The following is a 19,230-nucleotide window of genomic DNA, read 5'->3' as shown; positions in this document are numbered from 1 at the left end:
AGGGTGGTGGGGTGGGGTGGGGTTGATGTAAGAGAGGAGTGTTGGTGTAGGAAGATCCAACAACCTTTTATGGACCCACCATGTAGTGTAACAACAACCTTTATTTTGTAGGGTGATGACAAAACTTTGTTTCTTGAGAAAATGACAAAAATGTTCCCTTTTGTTTGAGGATAGATTCAAAATAGTCCATTAGTTTAAGGGCATGTTCAAAATGATCCTTTACAAAACTTTGTTTCTTGAGAAAATGGCAAAAATATTTCCTTTTGTTTGAGGATAAGTTCAAAATAGTCCATTAGTTTGAGGGTATGTTCAAAATGATCCTTTACAAAACTTTGTTTCTTGAGAAAATGACAAAAATGTTCCCTTTTGTTTGAGGATAGATTCAAAATAGTTCATTAGTTTGAGGTATGTTCAAGATGATCCTTTACATAAACATTTAACATTTTGAACATACCCTCAAACTAAGAGACTATTTTGAACCTACCTTAAACATAAAGGACTGTTTTTGTCATTTTCTCTTTAAAATCACTTACTCAAACTAATTGAGATTTGCATTAAGCAAGATTCATAAAAGGAAAAAATGTCTGTTACTAACATATTTTTCACTCGAGAATATTGAAAATTTCTTTGATTCAACTAATTTAAAGTCGTGTTGCGTAAGATTCACCAAAAAAAACTTTAGGTAAAGATGAAGATATCTTATTTATTTCACTCACATCCCTCAATAATTAAATATTGTGATTGAGTTTTAGAATTTAGAAGAAAACTCATTTTTCTAATTAAACTAGACGGTCTATGCCCGTGCTGCACACGGACCCAACATTTTAGATTATAGTCCATCTATGTATATGTAGTTGTGTTTGGATACTGTTTTTATGCATATATATATATATATATATATATATATACACACACACATATATATGTATATACTATGTTCAAAACACGATTAATATAACATTGTAGTTTGTGCTCCGTATCTAAAATTTTAGTATATTAGTGTTTGCTACGAATACAAAATCGGCAAATTTATTAATATTTTTTACAAGAGAAGACTTGTTTAAAAGAAAACTATTTTCCTCTCTTTGAGATAAAACAATAGCAATATTTAAGCATTAGTTGATACTTTCAATTTTAATTCGATTAATTTAAAGGTGTAAAATACTTATTATTTTTTATCAAATTTTGATTTGGATAATTCTAATTCAAATTATTAAATTAATTTTACACGTTTAAAACGAAACAAAGTAGAAATTGATTTTCTATTTAAACGAAGAAATGCTATTTTTTAATTTTTGGTAAATATTCTTGGTTTAGCTCATTTTACTTGTCATGTTGTCTTTTGCATGATTTTTTAAGAAAACGTCGATTAGAATTATAATTTGACTAATTTACCTTATTCATTATTTGATCTCCATTTGATATATTTTTTACGACATTAATCTCTTTTCACATTTATTAGAGTAAGAATAAAAATAAAAAAGTAATTAAATTCTATCTATTTTAAAATATAAATATTTTAAGTATATTTATATTAGTATTATTTGAGTATTATTCTACATAAATTATATGTATAATAAAGCGTTTTTCAATAAAAATATATAATCTTATTTGCCAAATATAGTGTATAGGTAAAAGTAAATAAATAATGTATTTTAAGGAGATAAGATAATTATTTTTATTTATATAGATGTATCATATTTTAATTTTCATAATAAAATAATAAAATAACAAAGAAAATTAATAAGACATTTTATTAATAGGTGAAAATTATTCATGGAAGAATGGAACAAACAATATATACATTGTTAGTGTAAAGAAGTTTTTCACTATCAAATTTCATTTATTTATTGTGCGTAATCTGCCTTATTTTAATATTATAAATCTCATTTTATATTTTTTGAATGTTGTGGATAGGTGAATACCTTTTAAATATTTATTAGTATCTTGTTTATTATTCTATTACAATAACTCTTTTGTATGGTAATTACATGTGCAAATAATAGTTAATTTTAGACTTAATACCTAGATGGACCCTTAAACTTGGCATGTTTTGTAAGATAGGCATATAAACTTACAAGGTGACCAGATAGACACTTAAACTTACTCAAAGTGTATTTTTCAAGTTTTCCAGTTATTTTGAAAACAAAAACTATATTTTTCAAACACTCACAATTTTCATGGCCAAACAAGCCCTAAATATATCACAAAATATTTTTTTTTTAAAATGCAAAAATAAGGCAAACGCATATACATGAGACTATAAATGTGCACTTAAACCAATAAATACTCGCTAATCGCAATTTTGCAGCTTTCAATTAACTCAGTTTTTTTTTACACTTGAATAATTAAAAAACAATAACTTTAACCAATAAAAATTCTTAAAAAAAGAAATTTCAAATTAAGAAATTTCTTTTTTTAAGGATTTTCTTCTCGGCTTTACAGTTTTCTTAATTTGAAATTTCTTTTTTTAAGAATTTTTATTGGTTAAAGTTATTGTTTTTTAATTATTCAAGTGTAAAAAAAAAACTGAGTTAATTGAAAGCTGCAAAATTGCGATTAGCGAGTATTTATTGGTTTAAGTGCACATTTATAGTCTCATGTATATGCGTTTGCCTTATTTTTGCATTTTAAAAAAAAATATATTTTGTGATATATTTAGGGCTTGTTTGGCCATGAAAATTGTGAGTGTTTGAAAAATATAGTTTTTGTTTTCAAAATAACTGGAAAACTTGAAAAATACACTTTGAGTAAGTTTAAGTGTCTATCTGGTCACCTTGTAAGTTTATATGCCTATCTTACAAAACATGCCAAGTTTAAGGGTCCATCTAGGTATTTAGCCTTAATTTTAACTTTTCTGTGTACATTTCGTTTCAATATGATAAAATTAGAAATATCACCTCATTAAAAAATGAAATAGAAATGAGCATCATCAACAATGACACAAAGCATTTAAGAGGAGCACTTGGGGTAACGTGGGGCCACGTGAGATGTCACATCAATTGAGACACACTTGACATTTAGAAAAAGAGGCTTGGGTTTTTCATGATAAGAAATTTAATTATTAACTTATATGCCAACTCTTCTTTCTCCTTACTTTGCTATGAAAAAACCTTCGATTCACTTGATATTATAAGGATTTGCTATTGTAATTAAAACTATATGAGAAGATAGAGATGCATCCTGTACGTACACATAGACATACATATGCAACAACGTTGGTTTAAAAGGGGAAAAAAGAAATGTGAGAAATACACTTTGTTGTTCCCAGACGGACCAAACCTCTATCACTTAACTGATAATATGAACTCCGTAATTATGAAGGAACATTAAGAATTTATGGAGGCTTTTCCACAGCAACGTGTTAACAGCATGCAACACATATCCAAGTATTGCCACCTAATCAATTTTCAAGAAAAGATATCAAAACCAAATTGGAAAACAAAGAAAGTAAAATAGGCATCCTTCCATTAGTTTACACGTAACTAATTGTACATGTGGGCTTGGCCCGCTTAATTTATCACATTTATATATAGCTAAGTCTATTCACTTAAAAACAAATCACAAAAAGGCTTCGGTTTTTTGTCATAAGAAATTTATGTCCAAGCTTTGAGGCTTATAAGCACAAGTGTGCAATGCATGAATTTTTGTAAAATGACTGTGATGCTCCTCAAAATTGCCAAGCAAGCATGTTGACGATCCTGCCAAGTGGTCATAAATTTAAGCTAGTGTTTGGCTATAAATTTTGGATCATATTTGAAAAATATATCTTTAAATATCTGCTTGGTCATAAATTTTGAAAATCTTATCTTCAAAAGAATTTTAAACACCTGTTTGGCCGAGCTTCTAAAAATAGCTCATTTTAAAAAGTACTTTTCAAAGAAGTACTTTTGGCTAAAAGCAGTTTGTGTTTGACCAATTAATTTAAAAAGCACTTTTGAGAAGCAATTAGTGTTTGGCCAAGCTTTTAAAAAGTGTTTCTATGTGTATTTTTCTCAAAAATGTTTTTGGGCAAAAGCTATTTTTTTAGCTTCTGAAAAAATGCTTCTACTACTCCCCAAAAGCATTTATTTTCTCTCAAAAGCTTGGCCAAACACCTCACCTTTTTTTAAGTAAGCACTTATTGAAAAAATAAGCAATTTTGGGGGGAAAAATAAGCTTGGTCAAACAGGCTATAAGTCCCAAAAACTGGTCTCCGCTCACAAAACTTCTAAATTTTCCAAGTCAAATGCATGTTTACACAACTTAAAGTTTAAAAAACACAACTTCAAAAACTCAAAATTTTCACTTTTAAAATTTCAAATTCAAAATGTATGGCCAAAAGGAAGCCAATTTTTTTAAGCGGAGTTAATTAAATTATTTTAAAATTTATGTTCTAAAATAAGTTATATATTTGTGTGCTATTAAATCATGTCATTAAGAATCAAACAAATATCTGATAAATATTATTAACATTGGTGAAAATATTATCCAGAACAACAACAATTTAATAATCAATACAAATTTATTAACTATTTTTGAATAATGTGTGATAAAGATTTTTAAAAAATTGGGTTAATCTGATTTTTTTGAATAATTTAATTTGTAATCTATTTCTGAGCTGTCTACCTTAAATGTTGTGTACTCGAGCAAAGCGTAAATGAGTTTGTTTCTTTAATCTATTTTTTTTCATGAGTCTTTATTAATTTTTGGGAATATATAGTTAGTACTTTGGTTTGAGAAGTTAAAAAAGAAGAGATATGCATTGTCATTAAGTGACATCAGCAACTTGGGGGAATGAAACGAAAAAGAACAAATTGTGGGTCCACTATGAAATGTAATCTTTCAATGTGCTAAATGACACTAAATGACGAAAATGCCCCTCAGACATATAGAAGGACGGACGACGATCACTGACGACAAAAAAAGGCACCAACTAGTGCTTCTATATAGTAGTAAAGTAATTTAAGTTATAGGCGTTATTTGTACAATAAATATCAAAATAATAATATTTCTAAGTACAAGTAAAGCTCTATAATAATAAGCATTAATTGATAATTTTCAGTTATCACTGAAAAATGTAAAATAAATAATAAAAAAATTAACAATTGTGTGACCCAACCATAAATTCATTTCACTTTCCTCCAAATTTTCCCTTCTTTTCTCTTTTCATTCCAATCACAATTTCCTCTCAAGAAATTATGTCTAAGACCACAATTCTTCACAGTTCAATACCTCTTCAACTACTTTATTTATGAGAAAATCAAAAACCCCTTTTGCAGAAAAATCAAGAATCACACTAAAAGTTTCAATCTTTACCCCCAATTTTGTGAGATATAGCAAAAAGACCCCTTTTTTTTTGGATAAAAAAGAACAGAGAATATGTCTACTGTTAGTGGGGTTCTTTTTCCCTTTCTATTACTTGTGTTTTTTGTAATTTTTAATGGAGCCAAAGTTTCCCATGTGAGTTCTTTCTATATTTATTGCTTCATAGATTCCATCAATTTATTTTAGTTGTTCTGCCTAAGTGTTTTTTTTTTTTCAGCTTTTATTGTTAAGAGTACAGTCTATAAAAGTGTTAGAGATGACAGTAGCAAGAAAAACTGGAAAGATTGAATCTTTAAAGAAATTTGAGGTCTAGTTTTGCTGCTATGTGTTGCTAAGAGCTCAGTCTTGAAAGTGTTAAGACAATAAAAGTTGTCAAAATTGAATTTTGTTTAGAGGATTGAACTATTTTTCTGGTGTTATGACTATTAATATTGTGTGTAAAGATTGAATTTTGCTGCTGTGTGTTGCTAAGAGCTCAGTCTTGATAGTGTTAGAGATGACAGTAGCAAGAAAAACTGGAAAAATTGAATTTTTTTAGAAAATTGAGGTTTAATTTTTCTATGTGTTGCTAAGAGCTTAGTCTTGAAAGTGTTAGAGATGATAGTAGCAAGAAAAACTGGAAAGATTGAATCTTTAAAGAAATTTGAGGTTTAGTTTTGCTGCTATGTGTTGCTAAGAGCTCAGTCTTGAAAGTGTTAAGACAATAAAAGTTGTCAAGATTGAATTTTGTTTAGAGGATTGAACTATTTTTCTGGTGTTATGACTATTAATATTGTGTGTAAAGATTGAATTTTGCTGCTGTGTGTTGCTAAGAGCTCAGTCTTGATAGTGTTAGAGATGACAGTAGCAAGAAAAACTGGAAAAATTGAATTTTTTTAGAAAATTGAGGTTTAATTTTTCTATGTGTTGCTAAGAGCTTAGTCTTGAAAGTGTTAGAGATGATAGTAGCAAGAAAAACTGGAAAGATTGAATCTTTAAAGAAATTTGAGGTTTAGTTTTGCTGCTATGTGTTGCAAGAGCTCAGTCTTGAAAGTGTTAAGACCATAAAAGTTGTCAAGATTGAATTTTGTTTAGAGGATTGAACTATTTTTCTGGTGTTATGACTATTAAAATTGTGCAAAGATTGAATTTTGCTGCTGTGTGTTGCTAAGAGCTCAGTCTTGAAAGTGTTAGAGATGACAGTAGCAAGAAAAACTGGAAAATTGAATAGAAAAATTGAGCTTTAATCTTGCTGCTATATATGTTGATCAAAAAAAAAAAAAAAATCTTGCTGCTACATATGTGTTGCTAGAGCTCAGTCTTGAAAGTGTTAGAGATAACAGTAGAAAGAACAACTTGAAAACTGAATCTTTTGTAGAATATTGAGCTTTAATTTTGCTGATATGTGTTGCTAAGAGCTCAGTCTTGAAAGTGCTTAGGGACTGATATGAGCAAATAGGAGTTGTAAAGATTGAATTTTTGTAGAGGATTGCACTATTTTTCTGGTGTATGACTATTAAATTGTATGATCTTTTCTTCTAAAAGGTTAAGCGGTTAGAGATGTACACTTCTATTTTCGTAATTATATCTTAGTGCATCTTTTCATGTGCGAGTTTGATTCTTTTTTATGGGCTGAGCATAGGAAAATGGGCGACGACGAAACTTGAACCTAGGAATTCTGGCTGTTTTGACACTTGAATTGTGTGATTATAAGGGCCTATTTGGACATGAATTTTTCTCTTAAGTATTTTCAAAATATTGTTTGGTTGCACATTAGAATGATCTTTTGTTAGTTTTTGTCCAGTTTTTCAAGTGAGGTTTTTTCCCACTCATAAAGCTAAAAAAAAAAAAAAATCCAAGTGCAATACATGTCCAAAAAGAATTTCAACTTCCACATACCATTTTTCAACTAAAACTTCAAAGAAATACTTTTCTTAAAATATCACTCAATTCATATCCAAACGCCTATTGAAATTTGTTAAAGAGATAGCAGTTTTGGTACTTGATTATGTCTTCAACAACTGGAGTGACAATAAAACTGTAAAAGATTGAATTTTTTACTGAAGTTTGGACTATTTTTTTGTTAGGCAAATGGAACTATGGTGTCAGCAAAGCCAGTAATGGTGCCACAAATTGAGGAGAAGATGATGGTGATGCTAAATGAGACTAGGAGAAAACTTGGCAGCTTTCAGATTTGTGCACTTTGCACTTGCTGTGGTGGGGATAAAGGATACTGCTTGCCCACTCCTTGTTGCTATGCCATCAATTGTAATATACCAAACAGGCCTTTTGGTTTCTGTGCTTTCACTCCTAAAACTTGTAATTGTCTTGGATGCCATATCTAATACTGAAATCAAAGCATCTTTCTTGAATTTTTTTCCCCCTACTTTTTGGTTTGTAACGGTGATGTCTAGGTCCCTTTGCTTGCAGTTTGACTATTTCACTGATACCTTCCACCAGCACAGGTACCGGATAACTCTGCTATAAAGACTTAGGCAGATAAAAAGAAATCAAACGTATTTCTCTTTCAATGAACTATGTTGCTCTGGCTCTCTAAAAGATATACCATTTTTTAAGGATCTGACGCGCACCCAACGACATTATTGAAGAGTCCGAGCAACAAATTTGTGCACTTTGCGCATCCTGTGATGGGGCCAAAGGCTGCCGCTTGCCCTCTCTTTGTTGCTATGCCATCAATTGTGATATACCAAATAGACCTTTTGGTTTCTGTGCATTCACCCGTTAAACTTGTAATTGCTTTGGATGCCACCTCTAAGATTTGACTAATTCTAAATTCAAAGTTTTTTTTTTTTGTCCGATAACAGTGATGTCTTGGTCAGTTTGCGCGCAGTTTGAGTATTTCACTGAGTACTTATCACCTTCCACCAGCACAAGTAACAAATAACTCGAGTTCATAGCTTAAACAGTCATTGAACTATTGGAGATAAGTGAACAAAATTACTTTTCTTTCTTTTGTATTAAAAAAAGGTTGCTCAAGTCAGAAAGTGATATAGCTCTTTAATAACGGGAGACTTGATTTTTTAAGCCAAAAATCTCATATCCGACCCGTAAAATCTATTTATATGCTAAACAAATGCCAATGAGGGTGAGGGGATAAAGTTCACTTAGTGTGGTTGATTATCAACATTGTTATATTTTATTGATGTTGATATTTATCAACATTTCAAAATAATGTTTTGCTTAATGAGGATGTCAATGAGGTACTCATTACTGGGATTAAGATATGTTTCTTATCTGAATGTTTGGGCCACTAGTTAAGTCAGACTTTAATGCACAAAGTTTTGTGATGTGGAAATAGAACTGCCAGAGCCATTTTATTGCTGTCATCAGATAGACTATTTCTTTATTGATCCAATTGGTCTAGTGGTAAGATAGTAGCGTGTGATGTGTAGACGTCCATTATAGATTCGAACTATCACAGATAAAAATAAAGATTTTTTCATTTATGTTTCTTCGGCCAAATTTAATTACCAGCAGTAGCTCAAATATACAAAACCTATACACGGATATGTATTTTTTACATAATAGTATATGTATATTATACATATAGTATATGTATATTTAAATATAAATATATAAATCCTACACATTTATTGGCCATTTTGTAAACTAGATCACCCAAAAATGTTGAGTTGTAATTTACCCATAAAAATATGGTATTTAAATAGAGAAGAATAGAGGACAGGTTCATTGTCTGCGAAGATTTAAATCGTGCGGAAATTTCTACCATATCAAAAGTAAGTATTTCCCTTATAGTCATAGCAACTGGTCAATTGAGGGAGGCTGAATTGAACCTTTTTCATACTGCAGTCTATTTTGTTGGTTATAATTGATGTTGAAGGGGTCTTCTTGTGATATGTTATCCATATTTGATAAATGATAGCCCCCACAAGTCCTAGCTGTGTATAAGGGGAAAGAAGGGGACTGATCTACCACTCAATTCTTTTTTGTTTCATTTTCTTCTACATATCTGGAAACAAACATTTACACGTAAGTAGTAATATATGCATGATATTTTCTCTTGGACATGATAATTCCTAAAGAAAATAAACATAATTTAGTTAATTTGAAAGGTCAAAAACAATTGGATAGTGTAGGGGGGCACTGTTTAACGTAGCCAAGTGGACATATTATAGTTCTATAAAAAACTTGAACCAAATCCACAAGAATTTCAACAAAAAATGAACTTTTTTAGTTGAATTATTAGAAGAAACTTTATCCCAGAATTCTACACGACAACTTAAACATTTTCTTGATTTTAGTTGAAGCCTTTTCTCCATGACGATTCACATAGCCGACTTCAACTTTCTTGGAATCAAGGCGTAACTCTAACTTTCTTGGAATCGAGTCATAATTCCAAATTTTTTAGATTGAGGCGTAATTATTATTATATTGATTTCTTTGTGAAATTTGTGAGATTAAAGAGCAGCCCAAAAAAAAAAAGTAGACAAATGGATTTGATTTTGCATGAAGAGGAAGGTATTCTGGTGCCACCTATAAATTTCTCAGCAGTGGAAGATAGTAGCATTTACAGATCTGGATTTCCTCAGCCCTCCAATTTCCCATTTTTGCAGTCACTCAATTTGAGCTCTATCATGTTAGTCTCTCTCTATTTATTTATTTTTTATTCAAGTTTATGTTTTGTACACTAATAGTGAAAAAAGTTTTATACTGTTCGATTAAGTTGACCTATAACAATAGTCGGCTCTCTGTATAAGTCTGACATGGTAACCTAGAAAATAATTGTGTATAGTTGACTCTTCATAGCAAGTCTGATATAGACTATAGTAACTTAAAAATAACTTTTTAGATTTTAGTGTAGAAGTTGTTGTTGTTGTTGTTGACGTTGTTAAATTTTAATGTAAGTGCATATATAAGTTAAATTTCCCAAGAAGAGGGGAAGAGAGGAAAAAGGCCTTATGTCATTGAACTTATGTTTTGTGCACTGACGCACTATTTGATTAAGTTGCCTATAACAATAGGTAACTCTTCATATCAAGTTTAATTTATTAACTCAGAAAATAGAGTAATAATATGTTGTAACCAGTGGCAGATCTAGAAATTTATACAAGAAGATTCAACAATAACAGTTTTTGAACAGTTTGCCACTTCACTGGAATTTTCTAGTAGTTCAAGGCGATTCAACAACGTATATATATATGACCAAAAACATTGGTTTTTGCCCTATTTGCACAGTATAATTTTTCAATAAAAACCTATAAGTGCATATAAGTAAAATTCTCCAAGAATAAGAGAGGAAGAGAGGGAAAAAAGGAATAGTCTTCTTGAATATCAGTTTCTCATTCTTTTTTTTTTCCAAGAGTTTTTGAGTTTGTTCTTATATCATTGTGAGGAATTAAGGATTAATTTATTTTTCTCACTTGTTTATAGATGTTTGTGTCCAGAGCCTTATCCTGAAGAGAATTTGGAGTTTCTTAGATTTAACAATGTAAAGCTTTTTCAATTTGGAATGGATGGCACTAAGGTATTAGTTCATTTTGCATCTTAAAAGATGTTGAGATTCATGAATGGACTATACTTTTGTTTCTATTCTCTGAGTTAAAATACTTGGTTGAAAAGTTGAATTTTTTTCTGTATAGGAGCCATCAGCTATGTCGAGAAGTGCTATAACAGAGGCTTTGAAAGTGCTAACTGGTATACAATCTCTAGCATTCTCTTAATCATGTTTTTAAACCTATAATTCCAGTCTATGCTGCTCGGACTCTCCAAAAATACTACCGGGCACGTGTCAGATCCTCCAAAAGTAGTGCATTTTTTGTAGGATCCTACATGGGAGGAATGTAACTTTTTTTTAGAGTCCGAGCAACATATATAGGTTCTAGTTTATGAATGTTAACTTTCTTTTCGTATTTGTCTCCAGATGTTAGAAATCATCCGGTTCTTATCCACTGCAAGCGCGGAAAGGTGCATTAAGTTCTTTCGTTTTAGTTTGAGCAGCTCTTAGATGTGTATTTTTATATAGTTATTCGCTTTGGTGTTTACACTTACCTTGTTTTGTTACCTTTCCATTTTGTGCAATTTATGCTTGCTTAGGAAATTTATGTTTTGTTAATTTCTATGTTGCTCGGACACTTAAAAAGTGTTGAATGATCCTTCATAAGTAGTGCATATTTGGAGGAACCGACATGTTATGTAGGATCAGACACGGGTGCAGCAACAATTGTGGAGAGTTCAAGCAGCATAGGTTAATAAAATCCTCATACTGCTGCAGAATATTGAAATGATATTCTCATTAAGTTGCATTTGAATCTGAACTATTTCATTGTCTGCATTGTTTACAAATCCAAATGGTTATCGCCTTTTCTTTTCTCTATTTCCAGCTAAGTTGCTTGGATTATCCAAAAGAATTGCCGCAATCGTGTTGGATCCTCCAAAAACGCACTACTTCTGGAGGATCCGACACGCACCTGGTGGGATTTTGAAGAGTCCGAGCAACATAGATTTACAACATCCTACTGATCCAGCTTTCTGTATCAAATGGAGCTTTAAGTATTTGATTTCTCTTTAAAGTCTGGAGTGCTAGGCTCTAACAATAATAAAAAGCTTTAAGTTCTATACACTGGCAGTACAAAAGATATTTACATAATCAGGTCACTTCTAGGTAATTAAAGGAAAAAATGTTAACTAACCTGCTATAACTGGTATTACACTGATTCGGCAAATATCTCTTACACTGTCAGTGCATATAACTCAAAATCCTAATAAAATATCCTTCTTGATATAGAGTCTAGACGGACTATGAACTGTTTGGATGTTTAAACTTGAATCTCATCTGATTTGCTTTCAAGTTCAAATGAGCAAAACCTTTTCTTATTCCCTACTCTTGTGCTATGATTATAATGCATAGTATTTCTGATCCTGCAGCATCGAACTGGTCGTATTGTTGGTTGCCTAAGGAAATGGCAGAGTTGGTGTCTGTCTTCCGTGATGGACGAGTACAAGCATTTTGCTGGCGCGAAATGGAGGGAAACAGACGTGAGATTTCTCGAGACTTATGATGTTTCGTGCGTCAGGCATTGCCTTGAGAGCATTATCTACACGTACTATGGTTCAACAAAAAGGCGCTTGCTATATATAGAAGAAATTCTGCAGAAGCCTCAGTTGACTTCTGTTCTGTAGAGGGATTATCCGTCCTTTTATTTTTTGGCAGGGATTGGATATTCTTTTGTTCGTTCAATTGTAAAAATCCGTTCCATATGTCATCTAAGTGAAAAGTTCTGTTAGGTTCTTAGTTAAGCTTCATTGTATTTTTTACAATACTTTGGATCTATCTATACCAAACTTTGTTTGACAAATAACTTAATTGACAGTACTTATTCTTCCTTTTCATTTCTTCTGAAAAGAAAAAAAAAAAAAAACTTGTCAGTTTATGGACTTCTTTTTCTTTTCTCCAGTACCCTTCAGAATTCAGAAATTTTCGTTGGTTGTCCTTTTTTTGGGACGGCTGTTAGTAAATAACCTTCTTTTTATTTATCTTGCAACTTATGGACCTTTTAGACACCATGGTCTAAAGATATCGTTTGAGCAAACTGAAGATCTTATGAGAAAACGTTCCACGATCTATAATTTTGTAAGTTATTGAATGTCTAACGTTTTGTCTATAAGGTCGAGCAATATATGAGCATATATTGACCCGAGTCTAATGTAGTCCGAAATGGTAATTTCTTAAGGACTATATTTTGCACAACTTTAAAAATAGAGACAAACTCTAAGCAGTGGCTAAAAGTACAAGAAAACTCTATCTCGAAACATATCAGGCCTGTGATTTGGGATCAGACTAGTAAATCATAACAAACCAATAAAGAATGTGGATGTTTTGTTCTAACTAAATGCATCTTAATGCATATTCAGGTCTTAAAATCTTGCAAATGTACATCAGTCTTTTAGTATTTGCACTTACCAAGTTGTGCAAATTGACACATCCTATAATGCACCACTAGATAAAATATAAAAATATTATCAGTCTTTTATGAGCATGCTTTCTTTCTGCCAATGTATGAGTTGTTTCTTTCCCATTCTTAGTGCTCTCCTGATGTTCAGTTCAATTGGTTGCCAATATCCGGAGTTTGAATTAACTGGACATTACATATTATTTTATTTTTTTGAGAGTTCTTCTTTCCTGAGTCGACGCATCATGTCTTTCGTTTACGTTTTGCGCTATTTGTCTTACTGTCCAGCCACGGAAACATCTTTATTATACTCGCTCCTAATATTTTTTGTCGGACAAAAAATAGTTCATACACGTATATGTTAAAATCTAGGATGATTCTTTAGTTCACAGACACACAGGAGGTCAAATTCCGGTTGTTTTGAAAGTTACAACTAGAGAGCGGGCTTATTCTTCTTCTGGGGAGACAGTCGCCTCGCATGTATGTTAAAATGAGTAGTTTTTTAATGGATTTATCTAAAGATATTGCTACATTAGCATTTTGGTAGGGCTGGGCATATTTCGGTTCAAACCCAAAAATCCGACCGAACCGAACCGAAGTTAATTTCGGTTTTGGTTTTTTGGATTATTCGGTCCGGTTCAGTTTAAATTTATAAGATTTCAATAATTCGGTTTTTGGTTTATGCAAAATTTAATTCGGTTAGAGCATCGAATAGTCTCGGTATTCACCTTATCAAGATCTCAAATCAATGAGGGGGTATGTTTGGCACCTCCTTAATTGGAGTCCTAATTGGACTGAACCCTTTGTCAGGTTATGTTCCTACCAAGGTTTAGGTTGACGTGAAGAATTCACCTAGTGTTTTCTCTACTGGGATTCGGATCTTATTTCCCAAGATTACTACTCCAACTCTTTGATCGCTAGGCCACCCCCTTGAAGGCTCAGGTTTGCTACTAAATAATTTGAAGATAAACGACAACTCTTTTGGAGATTTTCTGCGTTTTTCTAGTTGTTGCTCGGACCCTCCAAAAAACATTCGCACCCCTGTTGGATACTTCAAAACTACATAGCTTTTGGAGGATCCAACACACATCCAACAATTTTTTTAAAAGAGTCCGAGCAACATAGGTTGTCACAAAGCCGAGAATTCAGAAATGTGGCTATGTCAACAGAGAATATTGATTGTATTTCCGCTTCTTAATGATATTGTTGAGTGGTCAAGTGTGTCTATCCATGAAATGTAAATAGGTTAATTCCACTCGGATTCATTGTTGCCTAATGAATCGTTTACATCTGCTTGATTAACGCCATAAAACGAGAGTAACAAATGTTCATAAAGACTGGTGTTCATGTTACTGACAGTACCAAATAATTAGGCCAATTACTCGGCCATGTAACCGATTAGTACTCTTGGCCTGTTATACAAGTTGCAAGTTCTTGAAATGCACAGGTATCGCCTTTCGTTGAATTTATGTTCCATATAGCTTCTTGTTGGTTCCAACATACATGTGTCATAGCATCGGTAGGTGCCACCCTGATCGATAGGATAAATACATATATTTCTAAACCTTGAACTGTATATGTGTATTATTTAAGTTGAAAGAAGTGAGTGCACCTGCATCCACTAGATGAAAGAATCTATACTTAACGATGTATCAGAAGACAGTACCCCGAGCTACGTCCAGTACTGAAACTCCTCTTTGGTTTTAAGGAATCTCGAATTGTTGTCATCATTAATATGTTGGATATTCCCAACTGCAAGACAAGGATTGGATGGAAAATGGAAGTCACCAAGACAAGGCTCGTTCTGTATTGCAGGAAAACTCATTCGCGCTGGCAATGGCAATGACAATGGGAAGTCTGGAAGCTGCAAAGAACAAGCTCCGAAACTCAAGTTGTCAAGGTAACTTCCACCAAAACTTGGCCTTAAATATTCGCTTCCTACAAAATGCTTCCTTTCGAATGGAATCGGTAGATCTTGAAATTGCACTCTGATATTTGAATCTTTGAGACTTTTTCGAGATGTAGTGCAAGGTTGTTGCCCATTTAATGTAGATGCTGAACGGACGTGTCCTGCGACTCCGTTCGTCTTGTTTGCTGATGGCACTTCATGGTTGTGTTTCCCCTCATATGTTGTGATTACTGATTTTAAGTCATCTGATGCCCTTTCGACGTGTTTCCTCACTATGCATCCAGCACTTGTACATTTGTAGTAGCTCCTACACAGGAAACATTTCTTTAGAAATATCAACAGAGTTAAGAGTTATGTTGCTCGGACTCTTCAAAAATGCAGAAAGTTGTCTAAACTACATGTATTCGATAAATAGATACCTGGGGTTCGGGTTTCCTTTGACAACTTTTTGTCCATATTTTCTCCAGCGATAGCCATCTTCAAGAATATCGATCTCACTCTCCACCTGGAGGACTACTTTTGGTTCTCTCACTGTTCTTGACAATAAACTTGGTTCAACTGAATAGCCTTCTTTCTTCCTGAGGTCAAGGGTAATCCACAACTTAAATAAATTGAATGGATCACCATTTGTGTTGTAAAGACACACACATCATACAAAAACCCTCTAAAAGTTTTTCACACTATCAATGTAGTTTAACCCTATGTTTCTCAGACTCTTCAAAAATGCCGCCGGCTACGTGTCGGATCCTCTAGAAGTAGTGCATTTTAGATCTGACACGAGCGCGGCAACATTGTTGGAGAGCCCGAGCAACATAGTTTTGACCTATTGTTGCAAGTAAACTCCATCATTTTCCGAGTTACCGATCCCATTTTTTAAGAACGATTACTTGTAGTTATCTTTTAACGCGGTCTAATACTGTAAACGTCGGTGTATAGAGGTAAACTCATTCCAAAAAAATGCATAGTATTCGATGTATCGCCATTTGTGTTGCAAACACACACACACACACACACACACAATAGCCCTCCTCTCAAAAAAAATTTCACTATCGATCTATTTTAACCTGTTGTAGTAGGTAACCTGCCTTATTTTCAAGGTTCCTTATCCCCTTTTTTTAAGAACGGTAACTTGTAGTTATCTTTTAGGCGGCCTGATACTTTTAAACTCGTCCCAAAAAATGAATGAAACTAAAGAAGAAGAATGGTAGGAAGAAAAATATACCTTCTTTTTGGCTCTAATTCATACTCATTGTCACCATCACCAATGAAAGTTCCTTCTTGAGTGGCAAAATCTTCATCTTCACCATCATAACTAGTAAGTGTAGAAGAAAGCTCAGGAGTCCCTTCTGATTTAAACATATTCATGGATTTCGGATTGTTCGACAACATTGGATCGGAGACATCAGACAAGACAGATGCAGAGGATGCTCTTTCTAGTCCATTACAACTTGTAAATTGCTGATCATTTCTCCATACTGATGATCCATCTTCTTGGCTAACAACATAGGAATCATCCATAGTTTTTCGTCGAAGATGTTGAGTTTTCGGGTGATTATGAGCACCGTTGTAGACAATTTCTATGACTTGTCCATTTGGTGCACATTCAACTTTTTTCCTAACAGGGCAATTTTGTTGAGTACATTTGTAGTAACTTCTTGGAAAATTACTCCCTTTAACATGCTTTTGTCCATATTTTCTCCATGTGTATCCATCATCTGATGAATTGCTAGTATTAATGCTAGTGCTGAATATGCCCCTCTGCTCAAATTGGTTTTGTTTCTTGGTGAAATCTTGCTGCTGAGGGATTTGATTGTTTGTTGAATCAATGTAGTTCAAAGTTTGTGGTACATTTGTTTCATTAGGTACCTGCAATTGAGGGGAATACAAAACTTACATACCAAATAAATGTATAAAAAGAGGCGGAACCAGGATTTAAAGTTTATGTGTTATGAACTTGCAACCAACCTCATAACTCGTTTTAGTTACTGTTCTCTATTAAATATTTATACATATTTAATGAATTTTCTAATACAAATAACAAGTCCAAGCGAAAGCTACTGGAACCAACCTCATAGCTCGTTTTAGTTACTGTTCTCTATTAAATATTTATACATATTTAATGAATTTTCTAATACAAATAAAAAGTCCAAGCGAAAGCTACTGAGTTCGACTGAATCCGTACTTAAAAATGTAGCTTCACCCCCCTGTGTATAGATTAGCCTTGCCACAATTCCATGCTACTCACTTTGTATTATATGATTATATATGAAATATTGAAATCTATATCCTTTTTTAATAGGAAAGAACAAAATTGGATTGGATTAAGATAATTGGCCCATTTAAAATTGCAATTGTTTTATCGTAATACTTTATCTCTTTCTGTAGGTGCAAAAAGATATCTTTCTGTAGGTGCAAAAAGATACTTTCTTTTTAATTTCAAAAGATAACTTATGTTATGAAGGTAGATCATAAATCAAGTATTGAAATATATAGACCCAACTAAAACATGTGTTGCTCGGCTCTTCAAAATTACCGTTTGGTGCGTAGGGATCCTCAAAAAGTAATGCACTTTTTGAGGATGCAATACGGATACGACAATATTTTTTGAATAATCCAAGCAACATAAGCTAAAAGAGGACTAATCTCAACTACTTGATGTAAGCATTAGGCATAAACCAAAGCGAACTTTTCTTCAGTTCTATCCATTAAGATTTAGGCAATCAGATCATTTTTATTAGGCAATTACAAATAAATACTTTGTTAAGTATTACTCGTAATTAGTAACTTATGTTCAGTATCATGCATAAAATCTGAAGAAAAAAGGATTTATTCGTAATCAATTTCTTTTCCAAAATCTAGTTCAACATATTGTCCATTTCATTACTTTTTTGGCTCAACAAATTTCCAATTTTGACTTTAACTGACATACCAACTTCCACGCAACTTTCAATGTCTCGTATATATCCATACAAAAGATGATCATCCAAATATATATTCAAGAATGTCATAAAAAAAAAAAAAAAAAAAAAGAAGAAAAAAAAAAATATATATATATATACCAGTGATTTTGGGAGCATGATGGTTGAATCAAGCAATGCCGCCGGACTAATGCCGGGAGGTATCGTCAGGAAATCCGTCCGACAAGGTGGCGACAACATGGCGCGTAAGCCGAGATAGCTAGCAACTTGTTGAAAATAACGTTCACAAGCAACAATAACAACGCTTCAATCCCAAGAGAAAGTTTGCTCACCTTGTCAGTCTCAAACACAAATAAGAAATTAGAGTTGCGATAAATTAATGATCAGAGTAAAACTAGGTAATTTTACGTTGAATTCTCATAATACAGAACCATTGTCGAGAAAAATATAGAAATACAAAAAAATCAAATATAGAAAATTATCTTCAGAAATGCTCGGATAATGTCAAATGATTTTTTTTGGAGATATAAACATGCACAAAACTTAATTATATTCTCAACATCTACATTTTCTTCGACTTATATCCTCGAAAGAGTTTAGAATCATACTTGAAGTGTCACTACGTCAACTCTTTTGCCTCGAAATCGACATTTGGCTGCCTAGCATTCAACAATGCTAGGCTTATTTTTTGCTAATAATTAAGAGCAATTTTCACTAATCATTTATTAAGACTTCCACCTTTAAGAGTTGTTTCTTGAGTTTCAAAACTCAAGTTTTTGTTTGGAGTACTCTATATTTTCAATAAATGCATGTAGAGTGAGTGAAAAGTGGAATAGTTTTGTTTTATTGTAAGGGAAAAAGCAAGTATAAGTACTGAGTTTTTTAAGTATTTAGTTAGCATGAAAATAGGAAACTTATTTGGTTAGCCGGAAAAAGTGAAAGGAGGTTTTTAGAAGGTTGAGAAATATAGGGATTAGGGCCACGTTTAGTATCTAAAACTTTCTTATCTTTAAGAAATAATGATAATTAGATGATGATTTAAATTTAATAGCCTTTGATTACATATCAATTACCATTTGTGTCAAGTTATCTTTTGAAACTTATAGATAATTATCTGTAATTATCTTATAAATAATTTGATTGTGTACACACACATATATAAAAAAAAAAATACATCATCAGTGCA

The 19,230-nt window shown here is 32.4% G+C and overlaps 3 protein-coding genes across 7 annotated transcripts; 2 read left to right on the top strand and 1 right to left on the bottom strand.

The window, feature by feature from the left end:
• The first annotated feature begins 5,085 nt into the window (after positions 1 to 5,085).
• On the top strand, positions 5,086 to 7,658 carry LOC132640061 (uncharacterized). Of its 3 annotated transcripts, none has more exons than XM_060356483.1 (2): positions 5,086 to 5,442; positions 7,374 to 7,658. In XM_060356483.1, exons 1-2 carry the CDS (start codon positions 5,362 to 5,364, stop codon positions 7,629 to 7,631), a joined length of 339 nt encoding a protein of 112 aa, XP_060212466.1. In that variant the 5' UTR covers positions 5,086 to 5,361; the 3' UTR covers positions 7,632 to 7,658. The 3 variants fall into 3 exon arrangements, with proteins under 3 accessions (XP_060212466.1, XP_060212467.1, XP_060212468.1); XM_060356484.1 differs by lacking the exon at positions 5,086 to 5,442 and adding an exon at positions 5,466 to 5,614; XM_060356485.1 differs by lacking the exon at positions 5,086 to 5,442 and adding an exon at positions 5,623 to 6,296.
• Positions 7,659 to 9,368: 1,710 nt separating this feature from the next.
• On the top strand, positions 9,369 to 12,652 carry LOC132640060 (tyrosine-protein phosphatase DSP3-like). The gene is made up of 5 exons (XM_060356481.1): positions 9,369 to 9,904; positions 10,699 to 10,792; positions 10,908 to 10,962; positions 11,189 to 11,232; positions 12,193 to 12,652. Exons 1-5 carry the CDS (start codon positions 9,759 to 9,761, stop codon positions 12,445 to 12,447), a joined length of 594 nt encoding a protein of 197 aa, XP_060212464.1. The 5' UTR covers positions 9,369 to 9,758; the 3' UTR covers positions 12,448 to 12,652.
• A 1,803-nt stretch (positions 12,653 to 14,455) lies between these two features.
• Positions 14,456 to 18,874, bottom strand: LOC132642162 (probable WRKY transcription factor 26). 3 transcript variants are annotated; one of them, XM_060359425.1, is made up of 5 exons: positions 18,653 to 18,874; positions 18,186 to 18,385; positions 16,349 to 16,992; positions 15,546 to 15,704; positions 14,456 to 15,433 (listed from the first exon to the last, which is right to left on the bottom strand). In XM_060359425.1, the coding sequence occupies exons 2-5, from the start codon at positions 18,282 to 18,284 to the stop codon at positions 14,890 to 14,892; spliced, it is 1,446 nt and encodes a 481-aa protein (XP_060215408.1). In that variant the 5' UTR covers positions 18,285 to 18,385; positions 18,653 to 18,874; the 3' UTR covers positions 14,456 to 14,889. The 3 variants fall into 3 exon arrangements, with proteins under 3 accessions (XP_060215408.1, XP_060215409.1, XP_060215410.1); XM_060359426.1 differs by having other exon boundaries at positions 18,186 to 18,376; XM_060359427.1 differs by having other exon boundaries at positions 18,186 to 18,348.
• Between the last annotated feature and the right edge of the window lie 356 nt (positions 18,875 to 19,230).

Source organism: Lycium barbarum, chromosome 5 (assembly GCF_019175385.1).
Source record: "Lycium barbarum isolate Lr01 chromosome 5, ASM1917538v2, whole genome shotgun sequence".
In the NCBI taxonomy this organism is placed as follows: domain Eukaryota; kingdom Viridiplantae; phylum Streptophyta; class Magnoliopsida; order Solanales; family Solanaceae; genus Lycium; species Lycium barbarum.
This window is presented reverse-complemented; position numbering and strand designations above follow the sequence as displayed.

Coding starts and splice junctions, on each gene's coding strand:
- LOC132640061 (XM_060356483.1), top strand. CDS start 5,362: ATGTCTACTGTTAGTGGGGTTCTTTTTCCCTTTCTATTACTTGTGTTT. Junction 5,443..7,373: donor ATGGAGCCAAAGTTTCCCAT/GTGAGTTCTTTC, acceptor TTTTTTTGTTAG/GCAAATGGAACTATGGTGTC.
- LOC132640060 (XM_060356481.1), top strand. CDS start 9,759: ATGGATTTGATTTTGCATGAAGAGGAAGGTATTCTGGTGCCACCTATA. Junction 9,905..10,698: donor CTCAATTTGAGCTCTATCAT/GTTAGTCTCTCT, acceptor ACTTGTTTATAG/ATGTTTGTGTCCAGAGCCTT. Junction 10,963..11,188: donor GGCTTTGAAAGTGCTAACTG/GTATACAATCTC, acceptor ATTTGTCTCCAG/ATGTTAGAAATCATCCGGTT.
- LOC132642162 (XM_060359425.1), bottom strand. CDS start 18,284: ATGTTGTCGCCACCTTGTCGGACGGATTTCCTGACGATACCTCCCGGC. Junction 16,993..18,185: donor TCATGCTCCCAAAATCACTG/GTATATATATAT, acceptor CCTCAATTGCAG/GTACCTAATGAAACAAATGT. Junction 15,705..16,348: donor GAATTAGAGCCAAAAAGAAG/GTATATTTTTCT, acceptor CCTTGACCTCAG/GAAGAAAGAAGGCTATTCAG.